Genomic DNA, 22379 nt, shown 5'->3' with positions numbered 1-22379 from the left:
AGACCCCACAGGTTTGCAGCTAAACCTGAACAGAAGGCGCGGTAATTAATGCACATTAGAGGGCCAAATAATCTCTGCTCCTCTCTGTGTGGCTGTAATTCCTTTTGCGAGACGCCCAATCAGCCAGCCGGTCTGTTACCCACAAGCCCGGTGTGCCGTGTATTAAGAGAGCGTACACAATAAGCTGAGTTGTGGAGTTTCTGCTGCCCAGACAGCCATTTGGAGAAGAGTATTATCCCAGCAGAGCTAAGCCTCCACTGAGCTGAGGATTGCACGACTGAGTCAGAGCGTTGCTGCTGTTCCTCTCACCTGCTGCTGACAGCAAACCAAAGCATTGACGGCTGACTGGCTGACTGACTGACTGACTGACTGACTGTATGGGAACTTAAAGGGGACCAGGCCTGCCTCTCAGCTGGAGTCACTCAGAGTTGAGGTGAAATGGCTCTCCGCAGATCCCCCTCCTCTACCTGTGCAGGTGAGTGCCACAGTAACGTATAGGAAACCCAGCAGGACCCTCTTTTGTGTGGCCTGTCCTGCCTGTCCCTCCTGTATCCGCACCCAACAAAAAGGACACACTAGACAGGACCACCGTAGAGTAGCCCGCCTATTGTCCCTGCCCATTTCCCCCTGTGTGTGTGTGTGTGTGTGTGTGTGTGTGTGTGTGTGTGTGTGTCAGCAGGCCGTGTGGGGCAGCCATCAACAGACAGCTCTTTACGGCAGGCAGGGTATACAGTTGCATGTGAGGCTGCTGTAGTTTAATTCGATTACTCATTCAGACCCCTCTGTGCTAACGTAGTCCCCTTGTTCCCGGCTTGTCTCCTGGAGGAACTACTGCGCCGCATCTGAACAGAATAAATCTGTTTGTAAGGATGACTTTATCTCAGACATGTGCTTCCTCGCAGTTAACCTCGGGCCAGGCCGGGTAATCCGGGTTAGTTTACGTGGCTGACTTGCTGCTGGGCTTTACTGTAAGTGAGGCGAGGAAGCTGTTAGGGCTGAACGCAAATGATCCTTTTGGTTGAGCTAACACACTCATAAACCCTGAAAGGCAAAGGCTAAACCATGACTGGCTGACTTCAGAAGAAGCAACTTGTTGCGTTGTGGTGCATTTCATAGGGCAGCTCCAGGGAAAGCGTTTTGAAACAATGCAGGCAGGCGATATTGACTGCGGCAGGGGAATGAATGAATGTTTTTCATTTCACAAGTTTTAACTATTAGAAAGTAAATATCTCCTAGTTCGCTGAAAAGTCTGTTTTTAGTTTCTGTGCACTTGAGGCTTCAGGTTTCCTCATCACACTTGTGTGAGTTGCATATTGGACCACAAACTAGTTGTGATGTCACAAAATTCTGCTCATACACACACACACACACACACACACACACACACACACACGTTTGACTCAAAAGGTGCCCTGTAGAGCTTTCTTGTAATCAAACAAAAGTTAGACTTACATTCACTGTTACTCACCAAAAGTGTTTCCTTCATCATCAAACATTTACAGAGCTTATTGAAGTCTTTTGAATTCGGCGTTGTTTACATCCATGTTTACTTGCTAACAGTCTTCTTCTTTGTTGGTGCATTACTGCGTTTCTTGGCACTTTACTGCTGCCTGCAGATCACTGGAATATAGTGTGAAACCATTAGACTTTAAAGGTGCCATATTGTAGAAAGTGAGATGTCCATGTCTTGTTTGATTATAAAGCAGCTCTCGGTGCTGTATAAATACTGTGAAGGTATCAAAACGCTCAGTCCACGGAGAAATGCACACAGCCCGTATTTAGACACTTTAAACGCGCCGTCAGGACTTCAGTAAGGTTGCGATGTCACAACTGTACAGTCGCCGCACTAAGCCACGCCCACAGCAGGTCATCTTCTCCAATCACAGCACCACCCACCAAGTACAGGGACGCTCGTCCACCCGCTCAGTCTGTCTGAGTTATCGGAGCGCTCTGCTCAGGACAACTCTTCAAGTGTTTGGTTGTTCAGTTTGTCTCAAACGTCTTGTTTCAGACAGAGGGGGGAGCTGAGGGGCTGCATGAAGGGCCAGGAGGAGATAAATACGGACTTTTATGAACTGTGAATCATGCTAAGCTACTCTAGTGGAGTCCCAGAATAAAAACATAGAGCTGAAATGAGCAGAATATGGGACCTTTTTGATAATTAGCACAAAATCCTCGTGAACTTGAGCACAACAAAATGCTCTGTTAATACTTCAAAATCAGGCGTTGCAGATCTTGTGCATCGCTTGCTGAAATGCTGAAAGTCTTCACAGCTGTAACACGCAAGCATTTTGGTTAAATCAACAATGGTAATAACAGGAAACCAAATGAGACAGGGTTAAAAATGTATTCAGCTGCGCCCTGGCAGAGGCTTCCATACAATCAGTGACCCAGCGCTGAGACAACATGTGTTAAAATAAACCCCATCAGTGTCTTGGTGCGTTGCTGCTGCTGCCTATTAGCTGTTCCCTGAAAGATGCCCTTTGTCTCTGCCATTAGACATTACTGTGAAAATAGAGAGTGTTTATCTTACACAATCATTCTGAGGAACGGAGGCTGCGTGAAATTCCAAAAGGTTCTTGTATTAGGCAACACTCTGAGGAGACTGAGGGAGCTGTTGGACACACAGGTTCAAAATGTAGAATGATTTGTCTGCCTTGTAAGAGGAAAATGTGCTATTTGATAACAGAACAACATAATGATATCACTTCTATGAGCTAGATTGTCCACAAATGCAATGAAGTAATATTTCCAAATTCAGTGTAGGAAATGGTACAGAAATTAAGGCATGTCTCCGAAAGGGATCTCTACTCTAGAATGGATGAATGGCCGTTTCCAATTGGACAAAATGCATTTGTTTGATCTATTTTATACTTCATTTTAAAAAAAGAACGTTCAACAGAGCCTCATTTTGGTTTGCCCTGCTTTATATTTATACAAGAGGGATTTTGTCATTCATTTCCTCTCCTACCATATTCAAACTGGCGACCTTCCAGTTACAGGCCTGCCTCTCTAACCTCCAGGCTACTGTGCTGCTGTCAAGCAAGCTGCAAGGAACAGGAACACAACTGTTGCCATAGAATATATGTCCATATTGCTCGGAAAGGCTTAAATAGAAACATTATCACAACTGTTTCCCCCCTCTTGACCTGGCTGATGGATCTCATGGCCGTACGATGTGTTTAAGTGTTGTACAACTGTGTGTGGATGAGAGAGAGAGCGCTGTCCGTGGTACTGAAATGAGAGCACAGCACGTGGCCTGGTGCGTTACTATGGCTACAGCTGTCTGTATCCCTAAAATAACCATACACACACATAGTAACCTTATCGCAATCTGTTGTGGTTCTTGACAACGCAGCAGTCAGATTGGTAAAGATGGAGAAGTGTCTGTTTTGTGTCCATCGCACTTAAACTCCCCAGAGGGACTGTTTGGAAGAAAATCTGAGCAACAAGTAATCTACTGGTGTTTTTCTCTACCCTGCAGCGTGTACAAAATAAAATGTTGTATTTACACAATTTCCAATATTTTTTGTCTTGCGCCTTTTTCTTTCCTTGTATTATGCTGCGTTCTTTGTGTTTTGAGACTGATTGTTGAGAAGTTGCCTCTACATAGGCTCGTCCTTTGTAAACTGCTTCGAGAAGGGGTCCGTGATTGACTGACGCGCACATCAATTTTCACAGTGTGAAAGAAAAGCTCCACTAGGCCACTTTGCATATTTGTGGCTCCAATAACAACGAGCAGTGACTTAAAATGTTAATCCTCAAAACCCAGAAACGGTGAGGCTGCACCATAAACCAAGAGGGGGAAACTGCTGCATCAATTCTCCACCCTTACTTGGAAAAAACAATCTTCCCATCTAACTCTCGGCAAAAAGCTTACTCCCCAAAATGTCAAACTGTTGATGGACATCAATGGGCCAGTCACACTGACTTTCAGCTCTGGTGGCCAGGGTTCACTGCACAACTTAAAATTCAGCAACAGGTTTCTCCCTGGAAGGTTTTTCTTCGGGAGCCTTAAAGTGACCTTAGTCTTTATTTCAGTAACTGACAGCTGGCAAATCTTTTCAACCAAATGTGTGAAAACGACATTTATTGTCATGCTGTTTTCTCTCTAGTCTATATTTTTATGTTCATTTTATTTTGAAGGGCATAAATGTGAAGCTAGCTTTGAAAGTGTGGCTGGTTGACTTTGCCTGGGTAAATAAAACAAAGCTGCACAGGACAGCTGAGTCAGCGTGTCCACACCCCAAACACACACATCGTAATGGCGTTAATTTCTCATCTCATCTCCTTTAATTACTGACATTACAGTATCTCACAGTTTCTTATATTATATTAAGATTTTTATTTAAAAGATAAATAGTCCTGCCAGTCACAACACAACATAGTGGCACCAAACGAATGTAATATAAAACGCATATATTTTATTATATTTTAATATTTTAGTCATAGTTTAGTATAATGGTGTGTGTGTGTGTGGGGGGGGGCAATCAGATTCAAGGGGTCAGGGTCACGTTTCCAGGCCACGCCCCTCACCCAGAGTAAACTGTCCCCAGTGCCTACAGATGTACACCACCTCCATTCTAAAATGTTTTAGTGACTGACACTATAATTCATTAACTAATTAATTAGTTTCTGCCCAACAAATTCCTTCAAACCTCAACATTTTAGCAGTAATATGTCAGCATTCATTGTGAAATGAACAAATGTCCAATCAAGATGCTGAACTCTGAGTTATAATAACTTGTATTCTACTTCATTTCCTACATAATTGCCTTCCAGACACATGTACCAATGGTGCGGGCTTCATCCGAGTGGCCACAGCACTCAGCGAGTCTTCCTCCATCCACAGCGACGCCCTGTACCATCTGACCAGGGACATGTCCGGGATGGGACTGGATCCCATGTTCTACAGCATCCTGGAGACCGAGCCTAATAAAGACGAACCCTGGGCTGAGGAATCACAAAGTTTGTTACAGGTGATTAAACCGGACCAGAGAAAGTGTTATAAAAACCAACATCCTTTGGAAACCAGTTTGAGGTTAAGACTTGAGGTTTACACCATTGGTGTCTGCTCATACAAACTGAGAGCAACTTGTTAAAGTTGTAAAAAATTAGCTAATCATGTCATATTTCCTGTGTGGGTAATGAATTTCACAGCATTGCATCATTTCATGAGTTAGCATAAAATAGAAATAAATCTCATTAAAAAAATCTGTGAAGATGGTGGAGGGAGCTGTTCTCCAAAAATTTGCCTTTCAAGATGTTTATTCTTGTAGCCTTTCAAAATAAAAGCTGCAACTGAGACATTTGGTTGGTGTAATTCAACCTGACTTTGAGTAAAAAAGTGTGAACACATGAGTTCATGGTTAATGTTAGTTCAGGGGAAATACTACCGATATTAAAAATGGGTTAATGATAAAGTGTGTGTGTGTGTGTGTGTGTGTGTGTGTGAAGCCCATTGGGTATAGGCTGTTGAATGATTTATTCTAAAAGGCACATTCTGAGGAATACAGAAATATAATCCTGGCACAAGTACATTTTATATGTAGTTGCTTCTGTGATTATGGTGCAGCTATTAGGAAATAACAGGTCTCTCTTCAAGTTACATCAGTGAGCTGTCTGAGCAACCGAGGCTGCTCCCTCTCTCCACACTGCAAAAAGTATCCACCTGAACATGCCGTTTTCGAAATGAGAGCAAGAGAAATTGAAACCACGCAGAAAATCATTTGAGTTTTTGACCGGTTTTGCAGAAATGCGTTGACTTTCTTCCATTAAAGTGGCGTTTTGAGACTCAGCGACGAGACTAAAAGAACATATTGACGACGGACACTTTTTACAGCGTGGCACGCTCCGTGCCAAAAGCGCCGGCGGTGCGCAGGCAGCCTCCAGATCACACAGTTGGGTAGATGGGTATCACCACGGGCATGCGATCGGGTTGCTGAGTCTACATGCGCAGCCTCTTAAATCTGACACATCCCTCTTTAAGCAAACTATGTAACCTGGCGCAGATCAGCCGTCGCTCCTCTTGGACTGTGGACTAACTCGAGTGACCTCGGGTGTCATTTTGGGATGAAGGTAGTGATGATGGATCCGGCCGTTTTTTTCCACGGAAACCGCCAACTTTCACCCCCCCTCTGTCTCTTCTTCTCCTACTTCTCTGTGTGTCTTTGAAGCCCCGCAGCATGCAGACCTCCCCGAGCGAAGACAAGACCCCGGTGAGTACAGCAGCATCCATCCGATGCCGCTCGGCTCTTGTCTCGCGTCTTTGCCTTGAGTTTAGTTCGCTGCGCCGGCGACCCGTCTGTGTTAACATGTCACCCCCCCCGCTGTAATAGTTTTCATAGTCATTTTTCATTCGGCGCCGTGTACAGCACTGTAGACCTCTGTTCAGGAGGTGATTCTACGGTTGTGTAGGAGACTGGCTGACCCAACATACAGGGAACTTAATGTACCACGCCAAAGTTTTTTTTCCCCAGTGCGACACCAAAATGACTACAAGCACACACTCCGTGGACTGATTTGATAGTATCAGCAAACAGGTGAGGTTCTGTGGAGGATTTACAACCTTCTGGGAACCTTCAGGGAACCTTCCCCCAGAGGTTCTGAGAACTAGCAAGGCCGAACCAAGTGGGACTCTTCCCAGTACGTTGTTCTTTATTGAACTGTCAGCAAACACAAACCCTCAGGGAAAGTTTTTTTTTTTTTATGCACACCTCTGAAAACATTGTTAGCTTTACAAACTGGTTTTACAACAGTTCCGTCTCTTCATAGGCGATCTTAGGGCATGAATTCCACACTGACAATTCAGGCATTCAAATAAAATGGCAGAAAGTAAATATAGTGCACTACTGTATGTAGCAAATATGGCGCCCGTAACTAATAAAGGTAATTGTAATTGTTCCACCCAGAAGTTGCGAGGAGGATGTCAATCAACCACGCGGCCATTAGAAGAGGTCCAATCAGCCTAGATAAGTGGCAACACCTGTGTGGGAGGACCAAGGATGCCCAGAGGCTTTTAAATATTTTAGCTAATCTGGCATTGAACCAACAAAGCATGTGGCCATATTTCAATGACCTCCGGATCCAAGCTAAAGCTCACGTTGACTGACAGCCAGCACCAGTACGTGAGTCCCCTAAAGCACATGTTCTGATGTCAGATAGTTCCCTCAGAGGTCGGCGGAGGCCGCAGTGGAGACCCAGAGCAGAGCTGAAGGAGAGTGAATATCGGACCCGCATTTGCTGCGTGTCCAAAAACAAGGCTCCGGATAAATGCTGATGTTGCTTGCAACCGTTTTGCTAGTTCGTTGACACGACATGTCAGTGCCGGGCATGACTGGTGTCCGCTGCCCTCAAGTGGCCAAAAATAATCAATTATTGCGGTTTTAAAGCATTTCTGGATGAATGCGGGAGATATTTTTCCAACACAGGTATAAAATAAAATAAAATTAGCATCGATATAGCCACCCCCCACTAGCTTAGATATTGCACTTTAATGAGTAGTCAGGCCCAGAAGACCTTGAGCAAGAGGACATTCATTATGCTATAATTACAAAAACACAGACATGTGTTTGGCCAAAGTTATTGATAGTCAATTTGTTAGTCTAATGCCAACAAATAAATTCAGTCTGTGATTGTTGTTTGTGTGTTACGACACACACAGACAGGTTGTGAACACAGTAGAATAGAATTTAATAGACAGTAGATGCACAACACTATATTTTAGAAACCTGTCCTGCTGGTAAGTAAGAAACCTGCTTTTAGGAAGTTAAAAAAAAAAAATCTCCCATCATGCCCAGAGCCTATAGAGCGTTCCCTCTTGTGCCCTCCGTGTTTAGTCTCCCTCTCTACTTTCCCTCGGTCTAAATAAAGAATAAAACTGCCAAAGGTGAGCTGACTGCCCACTCTGCTGCTGAAGGTTCTCACTTCAGTGTTTTTGAGAACCTGCCAAAAGCCACTTCTGTTTGCGTGTGCTGACAGTGCAGTAGATGTTTAAGTTCATTCAAACGGTTATTACATAACTCCACTGCTGCTTAAAGGTTTTGTTCTGTCTTTAAACAACTTGGATTTGTTACATTGATTGTGATACCTTGTTATTCTTACTGTAAACAAATGAGAGGATGATGGAGATGACTGCTTTCCTCTATCTCACATCACTTCCAATGGTTAGCACTACTGTGCTACTGTATATTTTACATTCCCTTTTGATTTCTCTTGGTTATCTGCAGGTCGTGGGTTCAACTTCAAACCCTCAGGGCAGCGGAGAAGGCCTTTGCTTCTCTGATGGCAGACGAAAAGTTGACTACGTCCTGGTCTTCCATCAGCGAAGGCACAGCTCCGTGCGATCTCCAGCCAGCACCTCGGTTTCACATGACAGGTTATCCATTGTTTCCAATGGCAACTTTCCCCCTTCGGTGGGCTCGGATGTGGCAGCAGGAAGAGGAGGAGGAGGCGGTGGCATACCGGGAGGGCAGGCTGCGAGTGTTGGCGAGGTGTTCATGGAGCTTGGAGAAGGGAACGAGCCAACGGAGCCTGCTGACCATGAGATACGTCTAATCAGACAGGAGTTCGAGGCCAACCTGCTGGAGGCCGGCCTGGAGATAGAGCAAGACAGAGAGGTGAGTGTGCATGTATGGCCATACCAATGTCCATGTTCTCCCTTTCTCCCACTCTTCTCCAAGGCACTGTATTCACACTGACATGATACTATTAGGTGGTGATGATTTGAAAACTCCCGATCAGGAACCTTTCAACACAAGAAACAAAGCAACAATTTCATTGTCACCATCACAACATATTTTGTCATTGTTTGTCTTCCAGACACTTTTTCAGTTACCTTGCCAGGTAGCTGGATTCTCGGTGGCGACTGCGAGAGGCGAGTGCCTTTCATGTGCAAATTGTAATATAACAATATGACAACATAAGTCAAAACAAAAGTTTTAAGTAGCCCTTAAAACAGCCATTGCTCTCAACTGCATTGGCTTGCAGCAGTAGTTTCCTCAATGTTCACTGTGATAGATTTCACCCGATGTTGTATGGAAGGTAGGAACATATATTTATTAATCTAAAAGGCAGAACAAAATTAGCATTCAGCTGAAGTTGAGTGTCTTGCCATCTGACGAACACAAGTCGACTATTCGCTTTCCTTTTAACTTTGGTTTGGTTTCCATTACTCCTGAGGGAAATATGTGGATCTTTAGCTGCTAAATGTTCCTCTATGTTCATCATCTAGCTGCTAACTTTGTCTGTGTGTTGTTTGGGACTTGGTAGCATACAATAGGTTCATCAGAGCTTTCTTTTGCTGAAAACAGCTGTGTGTTGCTGCTGGAAACAACACTGATGAGAGTGTTGAGAGCGAACCAGCATTGTAAACTTGCGGGCCTTAAACCCAAAACCATGAGCTGAAAGATGCTAAAATGCTCTATAGAACTGTGGGGTCATCCCTCTGAGAGACAGTTTTCCCATTGTTCATTTAAAAACCCTGATGGTGCTGCTTTAAGTCAACTAGAGCATTAGTAATGGTCAAAAATGTACAAAACCACTAGTGTGTTCCTGCTGGTCTGTTGGTACACAAAGACTTTGAACTGTTTTGGTATTTGGAAAAAAGCATTGTTCTTTAATCAAGATAAACAATTCTGGAGAATACCTGGAGAAGTAATTTACAATTTACCAGCAGCCTGGGATTTCATACACACACTAAATTCTATAGTTTTTACTGATTTACAGGTTTTTTTCAAAGATAACACAGGATCTGATGTAACTGTCTTGAGCTATTTAAGGTGAGCGCCTACATAGGAACCTGGCTCAGATGGAAGAGGAAAGAGGTGGGTGAGACTCAGTGTGCAGTTAAGGATCTCAGGTGTCTATTACACCAACAAGAGCCTAGTTTTATGAGGTTTCCATTAAACTTTGAAATGTACATTTTCCTTAATCACCTTGCAGCTGTCAGACAAAATAACAGAAGCACTACATAAAAAAAGGGAGTAAGTAAGTCACAACCCAGAGGAGTCATTACGTTAATGCCAGTGATCAGTATGTGTCAGCTTTAGAACAAACAAAGTGCAAGCATAGCTAAAGGCACGACAAGACAGCCACCTGTGTATGCGCTCATTAAATTCAACAAAATATGTAATTCATTTCTGGGTCAGTGTGTTCACAGTGGACACAAGGGAAAGCTCCTTTCTACACTCACAATCCACTCATCAAATCAGTCATCATGTTGCCAATGTGTAAACACTCACAGTAGCCAGTAATCTGCAGCTTGCTACATGACAACAGTTTCTTCAAACGATCAGAAAATTAACTTTTTTGACTTCAGCAGTCAGCCAATATATCATGCTGAGCATAAGGTTTAAACATCTTACAGAAAACCTGAAGGGGATAAAGGCTCCATGATGGCTTCTTTCTTGCACCGTCCTCAAAGTGTCTATTTTCACACAAATCCCTTAGTTTTTTTCCAGGAAGATTTCTTTGGGCTCTGGTATTAACATGCATTTGTGAGCCATTTCACTGTTGTTGTTGTTAATAGTCACGTCACACAGAGGCTCTGGTTTAGATGCCTCCTGACCCCTTTGGGCTCCAGGGGCAAGGGGTCAAGCCTTAAAGAAATAAAATAGTTTTGCTACATTTATAAAGACAAATATCACAAAGATTTCCGAAAAGGATATTAAGGAAGATAGCGGCAGCATAGAATGTCAAACTGCATCAGCAAAGACAAACTGGAAGTTCCAAAAGATATGACGGACACATGACAGGAAACGCACAGAATAATTCAATCAAAAACCACTGTAACAGTCTTGATAGAAGATTGCTTTACAAACTGGTATTTAAAGAAACAGTGTGTCAGAAACAGATGGTATCCAGGGCAACAGAGTAAGATGCAGAACTTGGTTCAAGCTGCACCAAACCTGCAAACCTGGGCAATGGAAGAAAAAAAAAAATCAAGTCTGATGAGTCATTCAGCCTTGTTCCTTCATCCAGAAACGCTTGCTGGAAGACAAAGGAAACCTTCAACCAACAATATTTACTGCCAACAGTGTGGATCTGTATTGATCCTATGGAAAATGTAAAGACTTGTGATGGTTCTACATTGTCAAAACATGTCGAACGTTCTATTTTACAGGACCAGATTAGACCAAAGTTGTGTGCGATTAAGTTCCTTACAATCCAAACTTCTTTTTTTTTTCATGAGATGTCTCTGTTATTTTGTGTCTACTGCCTCTATGTATGACTGGGATTCTGTTGATTTTGGAGTCAGAATCCACACGAGGGCCTTATGGTTTCATGTGAGCTGCCAGACTTTAATTCTAGTCGCTGCAGCCAACACAGCTGCTGCGCTGACCTCTTTGTATCGATTTGTATAATTCAGCCTCGAAATGGGTAATTTTGTTTTGACGGGGTACAAATCACTTCGTAGTGATTGTGTGTTCTGTAGCAACCTAGTACGTGTGAGAGTCCTGCTATTGGTTTGCGCGTGCGTGCGTGTGTGTGTGTGTGTGTGTGGTAGGCGCTTGGCGCTTGGCGCTTGGCAGAACACACTGTCTGTGTGCTCAGTGTTCTTGTAGTGGGGCTGCAGGCTCACTGCCACAGAGCTGCACAAATGTAGTTATTGTTACCAGATAAACTACTGGCTCCAACACTAAGAGGAATCACTTGGGAAAATGAAGTGCCCGCTCACTTCCGCTGTTTGAAGCGGCAAGGAATGTCCCAAATACTCAGTACTAGAAACAGGAACAGTGATACAGTGTTGCTCTTATAGCAGGACCATTACAGTGTCATACCAATATCAGGGTTTGGTATGTGTGTGTGATACCTTTTTTGCTAAGTACATGTGACTGTGTGTGTGTGTGTGTGTTGGCTGGCAGCCAGTTGGCCATGTGTGCGGTCTGCGGGCTAGCATTAATCAGATTGTTGACAGTGTGGCCGCGGAGCCTAAGCCAGGATGAGATTAGCAGACTGACTGATAGCTCCTTATCTCATCTCATTGATGAGCGGGCAGATCGAATCAGCCGCCGAGAGCAGCCAGTATAAAGAGGAAGACTCGCATTCCAACAGCCATCGCTTGGATATAGTGATGGGCGCTCTTACAAAATGACTGACAAACATAATTACACTCCTTCCAGCTGGGTGTAGCTAGATGTGGTTGTAGGGGGGTGCTGGCAAAGAGAGGGAGATTTGTCTGATCATAACAGTAGGTGTGCCGCTCACTTCATCGCTCATATAGATGCAATCAGAAAACAGAAAGTCAGTGGTGCATTTTGTCACTGTGTGTTGGTCTGTCTAACCTTTCTCACAGCAGGTTGAAAATGTGGCATTGAATTAATGAATGAACCAAACATTCCACAAATATCATTACATTGTAATGTTGTACATGCACATTGCGGCAGCAATAAATAACTGTGATTATTCAGTTTGAGAGGCTTCATGGCTCAGAAATAATGCAAAAGGATCCCTGTATTTGTGATGCTAAAGGCGCCATTTTTGTAGTGTTGAACTCGCTGTTTGCGTGACTCTGGGTGTGTAAGTCTTGTTTTTTAATTAATGTGTGCATTGTATTGAACTAAATCCTGCTCCAACCTGTTTGACTTCAGATTAATTGAACGCTAGCGAAAAAGAGCGGCTTGAATGTCAAACTTGTTGACGGTGTCTGAGGATTATTGAGCTGACCTTCGATCTCTTTGGGACATCCTCTTACAGAACACGTTTAATTAAATCAGAGCGAGATGTTAATTTAAGAAGGGGAGCTGGGACTTTTGAAGAGTTCAGTCTGTGGGGGCTTGGGACACAGAATAAGCAGGGTTAACTATTTGGTTAGACTTCCCTTTGGTAGAGAAGGATTCTCTCGCCACAAATTGCACCTGTGCTACACCTGCTGCACCACTGTGTCTATCTCTTTTATAATGGGGGACTATGGGGAAAGAGCTTCTTGGGTCGTGAGGGATTTAATAGTTGCAAAACCACAAGTGCCACTGGGGCAAAGTGGGAGCAGGGCTGAGTGGTGGCGCTGTATCCAGCTCTCCCGATACGTCCATGCTTAGGGGTGGCGGGAGTCTATCCCAGAATGCACTGGGAGAGAGGTCTGTGTACCCCTAGAAACATTTTCTTGTCTGTTACAAGGCAAACACAGATAGACGGACTAACACCTTTTGATTCACCTCACCCGCTTTGGATAAAAGTGCTATATAACTGTAGCCATTTACAGGGGTACCCTACATTTCACTCATTCACGACAAACCTTTCAGTTACTGAAAGGCAGCTGAAAAAAAGGCTGCTTTTTGAAAGAGATGCTTGTCTGAGCTCAGAAATTGGGAGCATAAAAACTGGAGATGAAGTGTAACCATTAACGTTACTGTGGCAACTCCAAAGTCCATATATAAGGGTTGAGCCCAAAGTGAAAAAATCTTATTAAATTACATTCTGGTGCTCTGGTAGATTAATAGACTTGTTTTAGCATTTCTTCTCAGTGTGTTCTGCAACTGATGTTACAGCTCTGCAGCAGAAACCTGTAGCTGCTCCTGGTATCAATGTAGAAAAATGCATCAACATAAATGGTCAGTTAAGATCTGTGCCTCTTTGTGTGATGCAACAGGTGTCCTGTCGTTGTAGAACACATCACCAGCCAGTACATCCAGGCTGATCCCTACATCCGACCACCTGCAGGCCTGGAGGAGCTCCTGTAATGTCAACCCTCACACAGCCCACAACCCAGTTCAAAGACTTCTGCTAATAACCACCTTTCATGCTGCGTTTCTCTCTGTGTTGCTTTGTATCTTCCTCTCATTCTCACCAGCCATGTTGCTCTTCACCTGATTCCCCTCCTCTCTCCACTTCACTCTCTACCCAGCCATCCCATCGCCCAACCGATCACCCTCTCATACTTGATGCCCCCCCCCCCCCCCCCATCCAAAGAGGCCCCCGGCTGCGTCCTAGTTCCCCCCCTACTGAGATAAAGAGCTAATTGGAAATCCCTCTACTAATTAACCTTCTCCAGGCTGAAAGGTATTTATATCCTCTGCTTTTTGATGGAGCGATAGAAAAGAAGGGAAGGGGGTGGGGCAGGAGGAGGAGGAGGGAAAAGGGGGCGAGAGAGCGGAGATATGAATGTGAACCGGTGGGTGGAATATAATGGATGTTGGTAGAAGGTGGGTACAAGTAAGTGAGGGAGGAGAGCGAGGGGAAGATGGCAAAGTAAAAGAATGACGTAGCTGTAGCATTTTAACATCAGTTCATCATTTCTAATTTCTTAGTTTTATGACAATAAGCATCATGAACAAACAAGACCATCACTGAGAAGACTGACAGCTATCAGTTTTCTACTCTACAAAGGTCAGATTTTGAAGGGAAAAAGAGTTTTTGGTGACTGCAGACGGTGGAGGGGGTGATAGGCCGATAGAAAAAGAACTTCCATGTTTATGTTCTTCAGGGAGAGGGAGGAGGAAAGGCAAGCAACATGGCTTATGTAGTCTTACCATGATTTTCTGTGTTAGCAGTCATTATATTAAGATAAATGCTTAATTTGACATTCATATTTTTAAAATGCAATATTTAAAGAGTAAGGCCACATTCGTGGGGGGGCTTCAACACAACGTGACTGCTGAGGTGCTTTGTTGGCCAGTCAAATACATGCACGCTCTCCTTCCTGGTGGATTGCTTTGTAGTGTGAATATTTCTGCTTTTTACATCGTTGCAAAATATAGAATAGTTGCCTCTGCCATAACTTTCCAGAGTTGTAAAATCCTGTCTGGTAACCCATTCATTTGTTACTCCAACTTGGCTTCCTTGATCCAACGTGCTGCTTTAACACAGGACTGTTTTTGGTCTGAATCCCCACAAACTCCACACTAGATTTTGGAAATAGGCCTCTGTTGGCTGAAAGGTGTCTCTTGAGCCTCTGACCACACCCATGGCATTCTAGTGCCATGCTACATCCCGGCTACACAGAAAAAAAAACATGTCGCTCTTCAATTGAATACATACATTTAATTTTTTTTCTCCTTTTGAATTTGTCTTCAAATAACTTATATCTACAATATTTTCACTTTTCGCTGCCCACATCTTGGAGTGATTGAAAAGATATCTCATCGATATCTGTTTCTTGGGTTGGAGAACCAACCGAGCTAACCAGAGCTTTGAAGGCAGGTTCATCATCTTCCTGCAAAAAGGCCACAAAAGTGGCATCAAGCATGTGTAAGATTAACACAGCTATACAGGCTGTCGGAAGTTGACTTGCAGAAATAACACCATGTAAATCTGAATATTTCTCTGATTGACATGAGAAACATTAAGCTAACTGTTCCTAGCAACCGTCGTCCATACACAGACGAGACAGACACTCTTGCTTAATTCTGCCCTAACACTGATTGGTCAGGGCAAAACTAACAACCCCCTCCCAAACAGGAAACGGCTAACATGAACGTCAGACCGAATAAAGAAGTGAAACTAAATAACAATTTAGTGTGATCATCAGGCTATAGCCCCCATTGCATCACACAGTTTATTCTGTTGATTTTGAAAGTTGTTTTCCATTTCGTATAGACAGCCTTCAGTGCAAGTTAAAACATTAAAACAAACCTGCAAGTTACCTACAAACATTTGACTTATGAATATACATACGCGTGCTTGGTGTCAAAGGCTCAGGTGGCTTTACGCTCCACTGTATCCCTCTGTAGGACAAAAGACACTGTGGATCTGAGCGAGGGAGAAGATAATGACATATAAGCGGAGCGAGAGCGACAGTGAGTCAGTCAGTCAGTCAGTCAGTCAGTGAAACAGTGTCTAGCAGCTAGCAGAAGGTACAGTAATATATGTGAGGAGGGGTGGTGAGGGGGAGTGAAAGATCTCAGGAGAGTAGGAGTCGAGAGAGGAGAAAGGGAATGATCTCAGGTTTCCATCATTTGCCATGCCACCTTTCTCTTGCCACCCCCCCCCACCCCCACCCCCATCAGAAGCTGACGGGGGTCTGAGGAGGGTTAGGTTACCTGGCTGTCGTCCCCTGCCGGCTCTGCTCTCTTTCATTTCTGGTACACTCTACAAACCAGCTCCACAATGGCCACTGCATAGATTTCACTTTTCACTGCTGCTCACAAGTTGCTCCTTAGTCAACTACAGCAGCCCAGAAGGGGCTCTGTCAGCGCACTGATGCTCAGAATTCAGTCGTGTATCTTGTGATGCTATTCGGAGCTGCCAATTATCACATTTTGCTAATGCATCTTAATGCTAAATAATAATTACAGTGTGGGCACTGGACCATGATTCATTAGCAGGACAGGCTAGATGAGTCAGGAGTTTATTTCACATACAGTAAATACATTAGTTGTGTTTGGTGGAGATGTTGTTAGGAACAAGAAGAGTCCGACGTGCCAGGAACAGGCTGCAACAACAAAGCAGAGAAGAAAACAGCCCCGGGCTTTGCTTCAGGAACAGAGGCTATATCCATCTTTTATAAATACCAGTAATGCTGCTGGCCAAACTGGTTTAGACAAAGTGCTTCAGCAGCAGCGGATGGCAGGGATTGGTTGTGTCTGGTTCAGATGAAAAAAGAAGTAGTATGAGTTTGATTGTGGAGTGCAGTGCAATCTGAAATGTTGCAGCTCCCAGAGGCCAGTGTGACTGCGGTGAAGTGCTGCACATAGTGAGGTCTCTCCTGCTAAAACAGGGTCTGACGGGTATATTGGATTGCAACACAGTACTGACAGATGGCCTGGTAAGACAGGTAGTTTCAGCCAAGCATAAAAAAGTTACTTGTTACTACGTGCACAAAGGAATAGGGAAACATGGGGAATCAAAGCCGTAGTCCTCCCATTGTTAAAGCTGGCATCTATGCTTGACACAGAAATGAATGGAACAAGGATTTAGATATACATACAGCACTAACTTGCACCCACTGAATCTGACCACATGACCACGTTGACATGTTTTTTTTGTTCCTGTTCCCTGAAGGTTCCTGGCCGCATTCAATTACATTAAACATTATGTCTTATCTTTTACATGAAGTTTTGTTTGTTTTTCAGTTAAAGACCCACGGCCCCAGCTTCACTCGTCTCCATGCGCCCTGGCCGGTGCTGTGCCGAGAGGCTGAGTTTCTCAAGATTAAAGTCCCCACCAAGACGGTGAGATCTCAGTACCAGTTTAAATTAAAAGTAACAGTCAGTGGACACAGACATTGTGTTTCTGGGTCCATGTTGTAACTGTTTATTTCTGTGGTCAAGTGGTCAAAGATGGACCGCATAGTAACAACGAGGTAACCAAAGGCACTTTGGACATCAGAGTCCAACATGTGTGGTAAGTTGGCTGATTCTGTGTTGTGTGTTTCATCAGAGTTATGAACTCAAAGAGGAAAGTGGTTTCGGGTCCAGTATGAGCTCAATGTGGAGGAAACTGAACCAGCCTTTCCAGCCCAAAGTACAGCAGGACCACGAACGCACCAAATTTCTCTCTCACTGCTTCTCAAGGGACAAACTCCACCTGTGAGAGACACACACACACACACACACACACACACACACACACACACACACACACACACACTACCATGCCTTCCTTTGCTGTTAGAAATCAGAGAACTTTGGTTTTTCACAGAAAAGCAGAATCAGCCAAATTAAAAGCGAGACTATGTAACTTCTGAAAGAATAACTGGCACATTAATTCTCTTAAAAACTGACATGTTGAGTTCATAAGCAATAAAAGGCTCTGCTGCTCAGCTCAATACACTAAGTGCTTTAGCTACAGCCATAACTTGATCTGGTACCAGTAGCTGAGGTGGCTAATATTCACTCATGTTTTAGATATATATTTTTTGCTTACTTTATGACCACTTATGCTAATGATACACTACATTTTAGCATTTGCCATTATCCTGTAGTTGTCTTATTTAGCAAAATCTACAAAGGCTCGCTTTAAAGAAATACAGGTTTTTGGCAGATTGCACTCTTTGTCAACATACGTGGTTTATTGTTCTCCTGCAATAACAACTCTTCAACTGAATGATCAGATGATGTTTGATATGTGGGAGACTAAGACTGGTTGTTATGTGTAGGACCTCGGGGAAAGAATATCCCAATTAACCTAGTACTTTCATTCAAAAGTTATGTTTGCATGTGATACCACATTAGTATGCGTACAGTTTTTCTATTCATTGGTTGTGTTTCTTTCAGGTACAACATCACATCTAAAGACACATTCTTTGACAACGCCACAAGAGGCCGAATTGTAAGCGCTCATTCAGATGTTAGTCTGTTTCTCCTTTATGTGGTATGTTTGTACCTCCAGTCTAATACTCTCCTGTCTTTGTTAGGTATATGAGATCCTGAGACGGACTGTGTGTGTACGAACCTGTCAAACCATAGGTGAGGAGTTTACTGAACATATGCAGCCTTATTTTCCAGCCCTAAACATTCTTCACTTTGACATGTAAACTTTGACTTGGTCAGTGATTAAATGACTGCCATTAGGTGGACCCATTATAGGTGTAATATGTTTGCTGCAGGCATAAGCATCTGTCACATGTCACTGATTTTTTTTCCCATGATGTTGTTACAAGTCAAAAATGGTGCACAAAAGAATTGATAACTTTATCCACCGCTGAAAGCAGCAGGAATTGCAGCAACACAATCTGAAATCCTCCCCCGCCTACCCCTCCCGTCTTCCCATTGAAGTATGATGGCCAGTAATAATTAAAAGCAGCAGTCACATTTTGGAGGTAGCTCTCTAAAAAGAGCAGAGGTACAATAGGAATCTACCGAAGAAGTCATAAATCACAATGCTGGAATAAAAGCCTGATCTGGCTTGTTATATATTTATATATATATATATATATATATATATATATATATATATATATATATATATATATATATATATATATATGAGTGTATATATATATATATGTATATATATATGTATATGTATATATATATATATATATATATATATATATGTGTGTGTATATATATGTATGTGTATATATATATATATGTGTGTATATATATATGTATGTGTATATGTATGTATGTATATATATATATGTATATGTATATATTTTTTTTTTTCAAGGGTGTGAATAGAATAGAAAAGCAGGTGCAGTGTCACACGTGTGTAACATTGTTGGCTGTGTCACTGGACAGTATTTGATGGACTAAGTGAAGTGGGAGGTGAAGTGCAGTGATTGGATAATTGCATGAGACCAACATCTTCTCAACCCTAATTTGTTTGGGATTGGTTTTGTTTGGGTTTTGTGGCAATGCTCTGTTCCCGCCCGGCTGTTCCTAGAAAGTGGCTCCGCTCATTAACACTTCCTCTAACTGAAGACGTCCACTGGGACAGTTAGCGATTACAATCCAGGCTTACCTCAGCGGCAGTGTCGGTTGTTTATGACTTTTGTAAGCAAAACTGTACAAAGTCTAACAACAGCTACATAAGACGTAAGAAACACAAAAAAAAGATTGTGTCGATAAGACTTGAAAAATAGACCCACCTGTCTGTAAGGGGGTTTTCTTAATGAACTGCCAGACCTTCAGCACACTCTGCATTCAGGTTATCTCTTGACTTAGTGTTTATATATCTGTAGATGTTAACGGCATGCAGATAACAGCTGCCTATGCATTTATGACACCCATCGGTCCCATATACATATAAGCTGACACCCGTTTCACTTCCAGTGTCCACCATATGCCTGGTTGGCTCCCCCATCACAGCAGAAGGTCTCAGCCAGCGGGTACTGATGGAGCTGCAGGGGAAGAGGGGGAGAGAAAATAGAGTTGCATCTCTTTAACCTCTATTTCCTCTTTCCTCTTCATTATTGGTGCATAAATGTTGTCACACACACACACACACACACACACGCACACACAGCCCCTGTGTCTGATTCTGTAACTGTTGCCCTCCTCCATCTCCTCTACAAGTGGGTCATCCTTCCCGGGTCAGGCTGAGATTGAAGCAGGGGCCTCTGGGAGTTGTGGTTGTTTCTAGCTGGTTGAGTGAGCATTCATGCCTTTGTATGTGTGCGTTGGTCGTGAGTGTCATTAATAGCACAGCTAATCACTGCATAGTTCCTCGTCCCCTTTTAGGCTCTGATAATTAATTGATTAATTACTTTGACGAAAGAGCCGGATGTGTGTGCCAGGTCCTCTGATGTGTCAGACACTCACAGGTCAGGCCATCACTTCCCGCATGAAATTTTCCATAGACTAAAAGTGGTACCTACATAACCCAATCCCGGTCTGCCTGACACTGACGGACCGAATTAAACCGCATACTGCAGATACAGCCAGTGTGCAAAGGCCACTTTTTAATACATGGTGGCTGACGTTTATCCTCCATGGCCATTGTGAATACAGGAACAAATAGCTTTGTTCAGCTTTCAGATGGAATTGGAATACAACTGGGGAAGTTTAGAGCGTAATGATAATGACATTGGTGAGGTCCCGAGTTCCAAACCACGCTGCTGACGTGTCCTTGAACGCGACACTGAAGGTGAACTTCATCTTCTAGAATCAGTCAAATATCAAACTGACAGAGCTGTGTGCAGCACTACATTACATTAAGATAGACAGACGGTGCTCTTTTACAATGGCTACCACTTTGTTTCACGCCACATCTCGGAGCCATTTGGTGAAAAACACACTCCTTAACGCCAGTGACTCAACTATACTTCACCAGCTGCTCGGATTTCTTGTTTAAAACTCCAGTCTTCAGTAGGATGTGATTTTTTGTCCTCCAAAACAGTTTGGGCTGAAGTTTCAAGACAAATAAAGGTTAAAATATCATGACTTCGCTCCAGTGGATACATGGTTTACATAAAAGGTCCATGAAGGATTCAGTGATGAATTTGGATGACAGGGCAGGAGGAGAAAAGCACCTCAGAGTGACATTCAAATACTCCCTTGGGGTTGTCTTATGCCTCTGCTCTCTCTCTCTTTTCCAGGCATCAGCACATTGATAGCTAAAGGCGTGTATGACTCTGCCTTCCCTCTTCACGATGTAAGTGTGAGGTTTGAAATTCCATTGGTTTCAATTTATTCCAATTAGCAGAGAATGGAAACTTGCTTGAAACTGGAATCACAGCCAGAGCTTTGTTCCATCTCATTTCTTTGTCAAACTCTTTATATCATATTTTTGTAATACAGGTGCGAGCAGGTATTCTGGTATTTATTCTTGTAGCTGTGTGGCCAAGGTCAAATTTTCAGCAGCTGACATTAATATACTCAAATGTTGAAGCTGAAGGGACAAGGAAGAGTTGTGAACTGCAGTAGCATGTTCGGATAAGATATCTTTAAAATAAAAAGGAAATCCACTGAAATGAACTGCACTGGGCAGGGAGGAAATCAATCCTAAAAGCTACAGAGTGTTTTAAAAAAAAAAAAGAGGTCAGGAAAGTACACATGAGTTATAGTTAATATGGCAAATCATGTAAAACCAGTTTGGTACTTCTGGTTTTCAGAACATTTCTTGTGACACACTGTGCTGCCTGCTAGAGAGGTGTGAATGTTGAACGATTTGTGTTTTAAGTGTGTTTGGACAGTTTGTGTTTGATGATATTGATTGTACTTTTGCAGTTTCTGTGAGTGAGTGAGTGAGTGAGCACAGTGTGCTGTCCAGTACAGACTTCCGTGTGTTTGTGTGCCTGCGTTCACCCTCTCCTCTCTCTCCTCAGGGCGACTATAAGGTCATCGGACACCTCGAGGAGAGGAGCGACAGACAGGTAGACCGGCTGCTTTATTTATTTATTAGCATGTTGATGAACATCAGTATAATAATACAAGATGTACACACGCAGGAGTTAGCAAGAATGCTAATTTATATCCATAGTCCCTAAGCAGGTAACAGAAACAGAAACATTACATGTGACAATACACACATACAAATATACAATACACAAGTAAGTGCTCTCTCGGCTCTCTCGGCTCCTATTCTTCCTCCTCTCCATTGGTCTACCGAATGGAAAAACTACAAAACGTTAGCTACTGTAGTCTACTTCTGCTCTAGTGCTCCAGAAAGTGACCTTGCTAATGCGATACAGTGCCGGGGCCACTTAGTATTCTATAAGACAAAAATGTCTGCCATCTAAAAGTCTGCTGCTCAACACCTTTTAGACTTCCAACAGCTGAAAAGCTAGAGGGCTTCCACTTTTCTGAGCCACGGTTTCATCTCTGTAGTCTTCATCTCCTGTCCTTTCTTCTTTCCTGAGATTGTTCCTCCTTCCCATCTGTCTACCCCTGTCCCAGATGGGACTTTAAGTTCGGTAAACATTACTCAGAGGCAGTCAGACAACATTCACTGACTGACTTGAATTTCAAAGGACAGCGTTGTTGAGAAAAAGAAAGTGGGGAAAAAAAGCAAACAATGAACTCGTCATTGTCAATAGCAGCTTCTTCTTCCCCAGT

General features: G+C 43.2%; 1 protein-coding gene across 1 annotated transcript in view; it reads left to right on the top strand.

The window, feature by feature from the left end:
• Positions 1-438: 438 nt before the first annotated feature.
• Positions 439-22379, top strand: part of ano2b (anoctamin 2b) — a 65389-nt gene continuing 43448 nt past the window's right edge. Inside the window, exons 1-9 of the mRNA XM_070928625.1 lie at positions 439-475; positions 4783-4979; positions 8229-8618; positions 17010-17108; positions 17317-17465; positions 18153-18207; positions 18293-18344; positions 20921-20976; positions 21650-21697. Of these exons, the coding sequence (XP_070784726.1) occupies positions 439-475; positions 4783-4979; positions 8229-8618; positions 17010-17108; positions 17317-17465; positions 18153-18207; positions 18293-18344; positions 20921-20976; positions 21650-21697 (1083 nt within the window). The remainder of the gene's footprint in view (positions 476-4782; positions 4980-8228; positions 8619-17009; positions 17109-17316; positions 17466-18152; positions 18208-18292; positions 18345-20920; positions 20977-21649; positions 21698-22379) is intronic.

This window comes from Enoplosus armatus, chromosome 22 (assembly GCF_043641665.1).
Source record: "Enoplosus armatus isolate fEnoArm2 chromosome 22, fEnoArm2.hap1, whole genome shotgun sequence".
Classification (NCBI taxonomy): domain Eukaryota; kingdom Metazoa; phylum Chordata; class Actinopteri; order Centrarchiformes; family Enoplosidae; genus Enoplosus; species Enoplosus armatus.
Note: the sequence above shows the minus strand (reverse complement) of the source record. Positions and strands in the feature narration are given on the sequence as shown.